At 38.4% G+C, this 11946-nt stretch overlaps 1 protein-coding gene across 3 annotated transcripts in view; it reads left to right on the top strand.

Moving 5' to 3' along the window:
- adcy3a (adenylate cyclase 3a) overlaps positions 1-11946 on the top strand; it is a 54967-nt gene that overhangs the window by 29340 nt on the left and 13681 nt on the right. For 2 of the 3 annotated variants that reach the window (XM_051957236.1, XM_022211410.2), the window contains exons 8-15: positions 1126-1291; positions 1729-1848; positions 2961-3103; positions 3767-3928; positions 4162-4249; positions 7685-7801; positions 8063-8349; positions 8710-8791. In XM_051957236.1, coding sequence (XP_051813196.1) covers positions 1126-1291; positions 1729-1848; positions 2961-3103; positions 3767-3928; positions 4162-4249; positions 7685-7801; positions 8063-8349; positions 8710-8791 — 1165 coding nt within the window. The remainder of the gene's footprint in view (positions 1-1125; positions 1292-1728; positions 1849-2960; positions 3104-3766; positions 3929-4161; positions 4250-7684; positions 7802-8062; positions 8350-8709; positions 8792-11946) is intronic. The other variant, XM_022211411.2, reaches the window with a different exon arrangement.

Here is an 11946-nt window from a genome sequence, read left to right as displayed (position 1 = left end):
TCAAACCTTTGCGAGAAGCACTTGAAGACTAAAGGAGACCAAGTACTACTGATTTTCTAGGACTTTCCTCCACAGTCACTTGACCTCAGCCCACTGACTGAGAAGACTGAGAAAGCCAAACATTTCTGATATTACTTAAATCTTTTTGGAGTTCTGGAGTCAATGCAGCTGGAGTAGTGCCATCCTTTGGACCTACTGTATATAAAATCTCCAACTGCAGTCCAACAGCAGGCATGAACATTTTGAGCTCTACATAAAGAGATGTGACAGTCAGTTTGGTATTCATGCCATCTGGAAATTGATTATTTAATCTATAAATCCACTTTGTAGCAGGTTTTAGCAATTTTTTTGACTATATGCTATCAGTTTCAATTAGTGCATGTTTTTTTGTTCATTAACTGGTGCATCACTGGATGCATTTCAGCTAAAGAATTTCACTTTGCATTGCTCTGAATCATGGTCAGTGTAATTTGGCTTTATGACAAGAATTGACTAAAACTATTTCTACCAAATATTATCAGTTAACTAAAAAGCTAAAGTGCAAAATATGGGATTGCAGAAGTATTTATCCCTTTTAAAATGGCCCACTTAATTCAACAGTGCAGCCAGTTGGTGCTAGAACGCATACGGTTAGTGAAATGGAGATCAACTGACTGCAGCGAAGGTGTCTCAAGTAATTGTAAAGTGGACTATAGAACCGGTAATTCAATTCTCTGTGGGTTCACCACCAAACCAAAAAAAGACGTCCCACATGTTAACTTAAACCATTTTCAAAATAAAAATATTGAACATGACATTATTGAACATGGGTGTTCTTTCTTACCAGGATGTACAAAAATTATTCATACAAAGACTGTTTGCTATCATTTTCCAGTACTGTCAGCCTAGTCTCACTGTCTTAATCGTCACGTAGTTTACATAGATGTCATGTTATATACATACAAAACTGACTAAAACTGAGTCTTTTGTTACAATTCAGCACTCTCATGCACATTTTCACATGATTAGCACTTGATAACCATATAATGTTCTCTTCACAGCTGCATGAAGTGTAGAGAAGCACTCACATGGTAAGTGGTATTGCAACATCCTGTCTAATCTTTGACCTCTTGTTTTGTGGACCAGTCGTGTTCACATCTCACAGAGCACCATGGAGTGTCTTCATGGGGAATTTGATGTGGAGCCAGGTAATGGAGGTGACCGTTGTGACTACCTGAGAGAGAGAGGCATCGAGACTTACCTGGTTGTTGTTCCTAAAGGACCTTTAGGAAAGAGTGGCATAAATGGTGTGGTGAGTAAAACCTGCTACAGACCCACACTGCAAGGATATTAAAAATTTTACCTATTCCCCTAGATGATGTACAGAACTACTGATGAAATTTTACATATATATTCACATTTGACTTTACGTCCTTAAATTATGTCAAATTGTGCTTATTTCCATTGGCCAGTATCATAAAATTAACTCTATAGAATATTACAATATAGAACACCCAGTCTATTGTTAGACCAGAGGATCACACATATGCAGTGGGTGATTTGTATACAGATCAGCCTTGTAAAATTGTAATCTGGACAGTCAGGTTGATAAAATTCTAAATACATTGTTTTGAATACTTCTTATTACTCAAAATTAGATTTCCATATCATTTGAAATGCACAAAAGAAACATCTGTCAACCTCTCACAGTAATCAGTCTGCACTTCCTCTTTGATTGTTTCATATTAGAAGCTGTCTGTAACATCATCCAATGGAAACTCCCCACTGTTAATCAACACCACAGAGTGTAATGGCAGTGTTAACACAGCCTGCACCACACCAGAGGAACCAGAAGAACTGGATGCAAGGGTAACCAAGAAGTGAACTCGTGACTTTAATTAAACGTAGACTTTCGCAGCTACATCTCTTTGAAAATGTACAATTGAATGCTTTTGGTGTTTATCAGTACAGATTGTATATAATATTGTATTGTTCTTTCAGCTCGCATTTGTTAGGGTAAAAGTTTAGACCAAAATATGAATTTTCACTGTTGGCCAGTTGCAAACTGTTTTGTCATGAGGATAGTACCAGAGTAAAGCTCATAAAGACATAACCTACAGGGTTTGTCCCTTTTGGGCATATTTGTAATAAAATTTACTGAGCAAATACATTTAATTAAACTATTTTGACTATTTTCGTAAATGTGGCACGAGAAGAAAGCTAAAGGAGATATCACCATTGAAAGACTTCATTCTCTGGGGAACTTAAATGTGTTGAGAAAACAGCAGTCATATATCCATCCATCCATTTTCTATACAATGCTTTATCCTCTGTAGGGTCCCAGGGGTGCTGGTAGTGATCCCAGCTGGCTTAGGGTGAATGCAGGGCGCCCCTGGACAGGTCACCAGTCTATTACAGGGCAACACAGAGAGACAGAAAAACAAGCACACTCACATTCACGCTATGAACAACTTTAAAATCACCAATCACTAAGCTTACTTTGGACTGTGGGAGGAACATACAAACCCCTCACGGGAAGACTACAGGCTGAGATACAAACCCCAGGACCTTTGAGCTATGATGAGGTGACAGTACTAGCCACTGCAACATCATGCTGCCATAGCAGTCATTTAATGAGATTTTAATATGTTCAGTACCACTAAATCACTACACTTCACCCAGAGGTATAATTATATTTCAGCAGGTGTATGGTTCACTCACATGGATTTAACCTATACTTATCTTTAAAGGGCTACTGATTTGTATCAGTACAGATCTTGCAGAACACGACTGAGGTCAGTCATGTAATAGTCTTTCATGTTATCTATGTAAGCTTTATCAATAAGAAGGCATTTGTCAGCTGGAAATGTTCAGAGGAGGTTTCTCACAGTGGATTAAAGCGACTTACATAATTATTGACATTGCATTGACACAAAAAGAATATGAAGATGCTCTACTCTCCTTTCTTTGTCTGATTTCAGGTGGTAAATCCTTCTTTCCCTAACCCCCGGAGAAGGCTACGGCTACGGGACCTGGCTGAAAGGGTGATTGATGCTCAGGAGAATGAACAGGAGCTCAACAAACTGCTAAATGAGGCTTTGTTGGAGAGAGAGACAGTTCAAGTGTATGTGAACACCTTCTTTGCACATAAAGCACTACTTTAGACCTCACTGATACTGGTGTTCTCCTTGTTTGCTTATATTAGAGGCAGTCAGAATCTGACACGCTGAGAAAGGATTATTCTTTCACCTCATCGTCAGTTATGACACATTGGTGTACACTAATTACACAGAAAGCTAGTCATCTTCTAAATGAAAGTTGTCCACAATATTGCACATTCATTTGTGAAACCTATTTTTTATTCATGAAAAAGCAAAGATTCCCAACATACAATGTGTGAACATCATGGTACATGAACTGTGCTTGCATAACTTCTTTCCTTGACAAGGAAATTTCATTCATCAATTGACTCACACAGCAGTGTGTGCACAGCTCTGTCCTACTCACTGAAAGCAGTGCCTTGCTCAAGGAAACTTGGTGTTGAGAGGCAGGAGCTATACCACTGTTCCAGTGCCTGAGCTACAGCCACCACTGTGTGAACTTTAATTAGAAGAACTATAAGCAAGCCACAATGCAAAACAAATTGTTAGGGGCTAGTAGATTTAGCTTGTTCTTTCAAAATACCAAACTGTAACAATATGTGTTGTGTTGCTGAAACCAGGTAAACTGTAAATCTGAAATAACAATATTTTATGCTTGTTACTGATGAAATTTTGTGTCTCAACAGTCTGAAGGGGAAACACACTAACAGGCTCTCGCTGAGATTTGTGGATCCAGACCTGGAAACCCGTTACTCTGTGGAGAAGGAAAAACAGAGTGGAGCAGCCTTCTGCTGCTCTTGTGTGGTTCTGCTCTTCACTGCAATAATGGAGGCCCTCATAGACCCCTGGTTAGTTAAGACGCCAGGAGCAATCTCCTCGCACTTATCTACAATGTGGGCAAATTTGATTTATGTCTTGCTCTGTGCTGTGTGTGAGTGGTTCTCAACTCTTAAGGCCCTCAAACATTTTTATCCATGTCTTTCTCACAGCTCAGTCGAGCATTGCTCTCTGTGGTTTGGTATTAGACTCACTGCTCAGTGTTACATGTGTCTCACATGTGTGTTGATTTGTTGTGGAACAGGCTGATTGCAAACTACATCACCTTTGCAGTGGGGGAGGTCCTGCTGCTTGTCCTGACAATCTGTTCCCTGGCTGCCATCTTTCCTCGAGTGAGTTACAACATATTTTTCATCCATCCCTTCGCTATACACTTCTTTTATTCTCACTAGGGTCATGGGGGGTGCTGGAGCCTAACCCATCTGACCCGGGTGAAGGCAGGGGACACCCTGGACAGGTCACCAGTCTGTCACAGGGCTACATATACAGACAAACAATCACTCTCACACTCACACCTACGGGCAATTTAGAGTAACCAATTAACCTCAGCATATTTTTGGACTGTGGGAGGAAGCCGGAGTGCCCGGAGAAAACCCACACATGCACAGGGAGAACATGCAAACTCCATGCAGAAAGATCCCAGGCCCACACAACATATTTGTATATCTGTATATTTTGTTTACACAGTGTGTGAGGGTTTTGCCATGTTTTCGCAACTTAGTTGTATCAGAATACAGCACCTTCTTCAGATGTAGTTACACCAAACATAGAGAAACTGGACTTTTCTTTCAGGTTCTGGAAGATGTTTTGTCTCTCATCCAAGAGGCTTCTTCAGTTCTATCTGACTGATGGAGATTTCAGAATTTCACTCCAGCTCACATTGCTAATGGCCCTCTTTTCCTCTACACTGATAACGATACAGTACCTACCAATAGAAAGGAGAAGGAACATACTCACATTCAGAAAGCAGAACTGTGGCTATCCCAACTGGGCCTTCATTAAGTAAAGTAAAAGATCTGGAAAACAGCACCATAGCAAACAACAAATTAAGGAGGAACAGAAGAAACAACATTGCCAGCCATATGCAGCTGGAGTATCCCAAAAATTTCAGAGGATTTTCTCCAAATACAATATACCAGTACAGTTCAGATCCTGTAACACTCTGAGACAAAAAGTGGATCAACCCAAAGATAAAACATTCTTTTAAGGACAGCAACATCCACATTTTGGACAGAGAGGACAGATGGTTTGAGGAGTAAAGGAAGCCATCTATGTCATTTGTTTTCTCTGAACAGAGGAGGACACCAGTTATCAAGCACCTATAATGCAGTGAAAAGGTCTCTCCCCAGAAAGTTTCACCACCATTAACATCTTGAGTCATCGCTTGACATCGCATCACCATTATTAAACCATCTTATTTCACAGCCATTTACACCTTGAGGCATGTGAGTCCTAGTCGTAAATCGGCCATTAGCCATGTGAGCTGGAGTGCCTATAAATTCTAAAAGTCCCCATTGGTCAGTTAGAACTGAAGTAGCCTCTGGATGAAGGTGAAACATCTCCAAGAACCAACAAAAGTCCAGTTGCTTTCAGCTGAAACTCCTAAGACTGCCATGACCGTAGATGATCAACAATCAACAGACAAAACACAGAGAACCGGTAGCAATAGTTTTTGCATTTTATTCACTTTTACTTCCTTTTATTAACAGAGTAATTCAAATGTGCCTTGAGTTGTGTTTGTAATAACGAAGAAATAGGTGGCTTAGGAAATACTGTATGTAATCAGGAGTGACAGAAGATTTTTTAATGTCATGTATGTATGCTAAGTATTGACAAATCATGGTTTAAGGGAGGCTGACTGAAAGCATGTAAAGTCCCCCAGGTAAAGCATGTCAAGATAAATAACAGTCGATGCAGTGAGTTATCAACAGAGACAGGTTGTCAAGTATGTGACAATATAGAGAGTAAAACTTGAACCTATTTTTTTTTTACAGGCAATGCTCTGGAAAAGCAAACTTTAGCTGGACTAATCTGAAGCTCCTCATTTCAATCACTCATGCTTTCTTTGTATCCTAGTGTGTCTGGTTACTGTTAGGGCTTTAAAAATGTTGCTCACAGAGGTTGATGTTCTGATATTGAACACATGCAATTCAAGTGCCTGTGTATATTGACATTTTATTTTTAAAGATAGCACAGTGTGATAAAAATATGTGTGTGTCTGTGTGTGTGAGAGAGTTAGTAAAAGTGTGCGTGCGTGCGTGCGTGCGTGCGTGCGTGCGTGCGTGCGTGCGTGCGTGCGTGCGTGCGTGTTTGGTATTGACCAGTACTTCTGATTTAATGCATCATGGAAATTCAAATATATTGATATCCAGCAGGCAGTCCAGTATTGACTGCTGCTCGGTAAAGGATAAAGTCAGCTCAGGTCAGCCAGCAACACACAGTCAGCAAATCAATCACATAGACTGACAAAATGCAGGGTCACTGTGCATTCTGCTTTGGACTCTTCAGTACCTATCAATATGACATCAGACACAGTGTCATAACCCTGCGGTAACAGAGACACATGCCTCAATGTGATTATCTTCTCACTACACTCTTCCCAGCCACAGGGCTTTCACTGCAGACATTTTGAATTATAGGTAAAGTACAGACATAAATAATAACTTTAATTATTGCTCCTTTCTTTCCACTCGGGAAAAGTCCAGGTCCAGATGGTTTCACAGCTGAATTCTTCAAATGTTACATCACAGAATTGTCCCCAGTGTTGTTGGAGCTATTTTCAGAAATGTTTAATAAGGGAGAATTAGCTGCAGCATTAGATCAAGCTACTATAATACTGATCCTTAAATCAGGGAAAGACCCCACCGAATGTAAAAATTATCGCCCTGTTAGTCTAATCCAAGCTGATTGCAAGATTCTTTCAAAGGTCCTTGCAACTAGATTGGATAATGTTATAAGACTGGTTCTGTGAGCTAGGACGAGTGCCATCCTATGAACAGCTATTTTATAGGATGAACAACAGATGGGAAGAGTACAATGCGAAATGGGGAAAATATTATTATTACATTAGGCATTAGGTAATACCTTAATGTATGTGTCGCACTGCTTTACATGGGATAATGTTTCTTTTTTTGGTTTGTTTTTCTTGTTTTCTTTGTTGTTCTTTGGTTTTATCATTTACATGAGTGTGTGTATTGGGTGTTGCACCTACATGGATGATGTGCATGACCTGAATGTAGACGGGATGCAGTACTCAATATTGTGGACTGCGTGGATTTGAAAAGCCTGGCTATCTACATACAGCATATGAATGCGTAGACTTGAAGGTTTCCTTTGAAAAACGTGTTGTAAATTATTTACACTCAAGGAAAATAAAATAAAAAAAATTAAATCATAAAAAAAATATTGCTCCTTTCTATTAAGATGTCCTTGTTTCAAAACTCTGATATTGTACACTGGTCTACTGGGACACATACCGGGAGCTGATATGAATTCCCCCTCTGCTTTTCTTGTCTTGGCAGTTCAGAATGGCCACTGTAAAGTAAAGTTAGTATAAGCAAGCGTGTGGGTTTAATGTTTGCATTGCATCACAAATAGACATTCTCAGATGATGCAGTTGTCAATGAATCATCATCTTTGCTAACTCTTTCAAAAATCATGTCTGACTTGAGAATAATTTCACAAATTTCTTTAAAGCATTTTTAGTTTTTGCTTTTTTAGTAACAATGATAGCGAATCTGTCTCACTGAATCTGGTTTTTGTGTCAGGTATTTCCCAAGAAGCTAGTGTCTTTCTCCACCTGGATTGACCACACCCGCTGGGCTCGTAACACCTGGGCAATGGCAGCTATATTCATCCTCACCATGGCTGACATCATAGATATGGTGTGTTGCTCTCGGCACTGACTTATGTTTGCAAAAGACTGAACCAATGCATGGATTTATATTTATTCTGTATATTAATTTATGTTGAGTTTAAACTTACACTAAATGGACCTAGTTTTCAGTGAGCAGCATTAAGCTCATAGGCTGCTTGCATGTCACAGCAAACTACAGCCAGGAAACAGAAGAGCATATCCATTTTTGGATGTTTGCTGAATTTCAGAAGTCATTGAGCTCATGACTGTGTGTCTCCCCTCTGTCTAGCTGAGCTGTCTGCCCGAAGTTCCAGATTCCGTCAGCACCACAGTTGCTCCCTCCTCTTCCTCTTCCTCCTCCACCTGGTCTGGCCTTGAAGGTTGCCTGAACAACCCTAAATATTACAGCTACATTGCTGTGCTGGCACTGATGGCCACCAATATGCTGGTTCAAGTCAGTCACATGGTCAAGCTCACACTGATGCTGCTCATCACAGTGACCACTGGTATCGTTAACATCTACAGCTGGAAGGACATCTTTGACCGCTATGACATGGCCCGCTTCCAGGATTACAGGTGAATTCAAAAGGAAGCCAGTATCATCTGTGCAACACATAAGTCATTACCCATCTAGTAGCACTCTGCACACCAGTCTCTTTGTGACACTGGAGTATGTGTTGAAGTCTTAGTTCATGTACTCATATGTATGATGTTTTAAAGGAAAATTCTGGTTTATTTCAACTTCTGTTATCTATTTCCACAAGTTTTACATAAATCATTTTAAATGTTTGTTTTCAGTCCGACTGAAAGTAAACACAATATACCAAAGCTTAAATACACTGGAATTGTCCTTTAACATACAAATGAAGTGTTGTAGTTTTTCAAATACTACCTTTGCAGCAGAAGTTGCTAATATGTCAGTTTTCTTCTTTGCAGGTCATATCTGGTGCCCTCCAAGTTCACAATGACAATTATGATCTTCATTATGATGGGCAGCTTCTATTATTTCTCAAGACATGTAAGTTAATGTCTGATATGTTTACTATACCTAACAAAATGGAGAAAGATGACAAGATCGGCAGGGTCATTAGAGGACCCAAAACAATTAGAAGTACACCTGTTAACAGTGCATCGTAATGCATTGTGATAAAAAGATGCTTAAACAGCTGTAAGCTCGAACAACAAAGCATGCCTTTATACAAAAAACACCCGACTAAAAGACCTCAACTTTTCTCGCTCTAACTCACACTGCACACAGATCTCCTGTTTTTTTTGCTATGTGGAAAAAAACTGATGTTTCAAATTTCATTATAAAAAACATCTTCCAAATATTTCACCTGTAATATTGCTAGTCATATTAGTACTAGTGTTAGTAACATACATACACCGTCAAAACATTTACAAAATAGGTGCCTTAAAGTTAGCTCTACTGATGTAAGCCAAAGACTGGCACACATCTGAAGAAATGTCCAGGTGATGTAGTGTTCCCTTTTTCTCACTGTTTGTCTCTGTGACCAGAAAGAAACAGATTTAAAATAAGCTTGTGTAAAAAAAAAAAAGTTAAAAGTGTCAAGAAACAATATGAAGTCAGTTTACAGCAACTGGTTGTCTTATTTAGCTGCTATACATATTACTTATTAAGCTAGTACAAATGTAGAATTTAAGAAAAGATAGAGCTTCATCACACCCAAACAAAATTCCTGAGCCAGATTTTGGTCAGGTAAAATAACATGAAGTAATATAGTAAATATAAAATAATGCTAAAAATTGAAAAGGAAGAAGTATTAGTGGAGATGTTCAAGAGTCATTGTATTATAAGACAAGATATTATGGTCTAAAGCATGTGATATACAGTCTTGGTAGTAAGAGCAGATGTATCTGACAGAGGCCTGCATGAAAATTCTGAGGCAAAAAATAGCCCAAAAAATTGCTAACATTTAAATATCCTCAAAATGAAACTTTTAGATAAACAGCAGAATAGTGCCTCTCCATCTAGCTGCATCAAAGCTTACTGGTAAGGAAGAATTACAGTGTTGTGTAGAAGTATTTTTCATATTTGTCACACTCAAAGGTTTCAGATCATCAGACTAATTAGAATATAAGGCAAAGATGACCCAAAAAAGCACGAAATGCAGTTTTTAAATGATGATTTCATTTACTGAAGGAAGATTGTTGTCCAAATAATTGTCCCATCTGCTACCAATCTACCAAGTGACGAATTCATTTGGCAGTTAGATTCAATTTCATCAGCCACTCCCACATGTAATTGCCATATTCGAAAAAGATTCAAGAACAGACACAAAACAAAGCCATTAACATTTATCAGTCTGGAAGGGCTTACAAAGTCATTGCTCAGGCTCTGGGAATCCAGAGAAGCACAGTGAGAGACATTATCCACCCACTTGCATCAGTTCAGGTCAATGTACATTATTCCACATTGCTTCAAACCCTTAGAACTCCATTCATCACATCCTCAACTCGACACATCTTCTACTGCTTGGGTCAATGCTGAAAACTTTCCAGTTATAAAATTAACATTATTAAAATGACTGTATTACTTAATTGTATTTGTTTTGCAAAATCTTTTCTATTTTGATCAGGAAATCTTTCTGATTACTGCATAAAATCATAACCCCCTTAAGCTGAGAATGGAAATCACACAAAATGAGAGGTTTCTCTTCAAAGCTATAACACCCTGACTGTCCATGTTCTATCAAATTTTATTTAGTATTACTGGGTGTGCAATATAGTGAAACTTCTGCACTGGACTCATGGCTGTAGCAAGCCAAGGTGAGTCATGGGTGCAAATAGGTATGCACATTTTTCTATTTTTTTTATTACGTGTGCAGTCCCACCTCAAAAATGCATACTGCTCAACACCCTGTTTTATTTGTCAAGCAAGATCTGAGGGTAATTTAAGAAGCATTTTGGTTTAAATATGGTGTCCTTATACTCCCTAATTTGGGGAAATTCCAACTTTCCACTGGGCTTTGTTGTTTGTTGTGTGTTTGTAGTATTTTTTGTAGAGAGTAAATTTGCCACCATGCCAGCCATTTGATATACTAAAATCTAACTTATTCAGATACCTTCAGATAAGACATTTTGCTCAGAAAAGCATTGCTTCATTTCCAGATTTACTAAAAGAGAACCAAGCAGACTATTTTGCTATATCCTGACAGCAAAGGGGACTTACTTGATACTTTGTCTGATATTTCTCTACCTTCACCAGAAGAATTTAAGAACAGATGGAACTCACCTGAATAAGAAAATAAATCTGATGGGAGGCTTCCTTTAAACTAATAACTCCTTTCCATGTGCTTGTCATGGCTTGATACTGTTGAATATTGTCTTAAGAGCCCACCTAACCAACATAAGACAGGTAAATGTCTGAATACAGACCTCTCTTACCATCAATGTGACAGCCAACCTGCAGATAATATCAAAATATTTTGGTCTTGCCCCAAACTGTCTATGTTCTGGACCATTATTTATTACCCTTATACAATTTGTCTTTAAAAACAATCTATTCTACCACTTTATTTGCTATTTATGAAAATATGCCAGAACTCTGTCCCTTTAAAGGCCAACTCAAAAAATCATAGCCTTCATGTACTGAATTGCGAGAATACCAACCCTGCTGTGCTGGAAGCAGCAGTTTCCAACTAGTCCCACAAGATAAATAGGAGACACTATGTAACGTTGCTTAGAAATGGAAAAAAAGTAAATAAATACACACCTTTTCATCAGAATATGAGTGTCTGCTGCAATGTAAAAAACTAATTGTGGAGTTCTACATGCATAGTTAATAAGTTTTTTTGTTGTCTTAATTTATTAATAACTGGTAGCAAATACTAGTGCATCTCAAACAATTAGATTATCATCGAACAAATATGTTCATCAGTTGATTTATAAGTTATTTCACAAAAAGTAAACTGTTTCGAGTAATTTTCTATTTTCTAGCCTAAAGCTCAAAGATAAAAAAAAAAAAAAGTGTTAAAATATTACAATATTTTCTTTGAGTTTGAGTAAATTACTATTCAAATAGTATAAATATGAGTTATCTCCTGGTCTAGTTCAGTACACACAACCGCAATCATGTGGAAGACTGTTGACTTGAAAGTTGTCCAGAAGAAGTTTATCGGCACTCTCTATAAGGAGACCACAGAACGTCAT

Source organism: Acanthochromis polyacanthus, chromosome 12, assembly GCF_021347895.1.
Source record: "Acanthochromis polyacanthus isolate Apoly-LR-REF ecotype Palm Island chromosome 12, KAUST_Apoly_ChrSc, whole genome shotgun sequence".
Lineage (NCBI taxonomy): Eukaryota > Metazoa > Chordata > Actinopteri > Pomacentridae > Acanthochromis > Acanthochromis polyacanthus.
The sequence above is the reverse complement of the archived record's forward strand: the minus strand, read 5'-3'. Positions and strand labels throughout refer to the sequence as shown.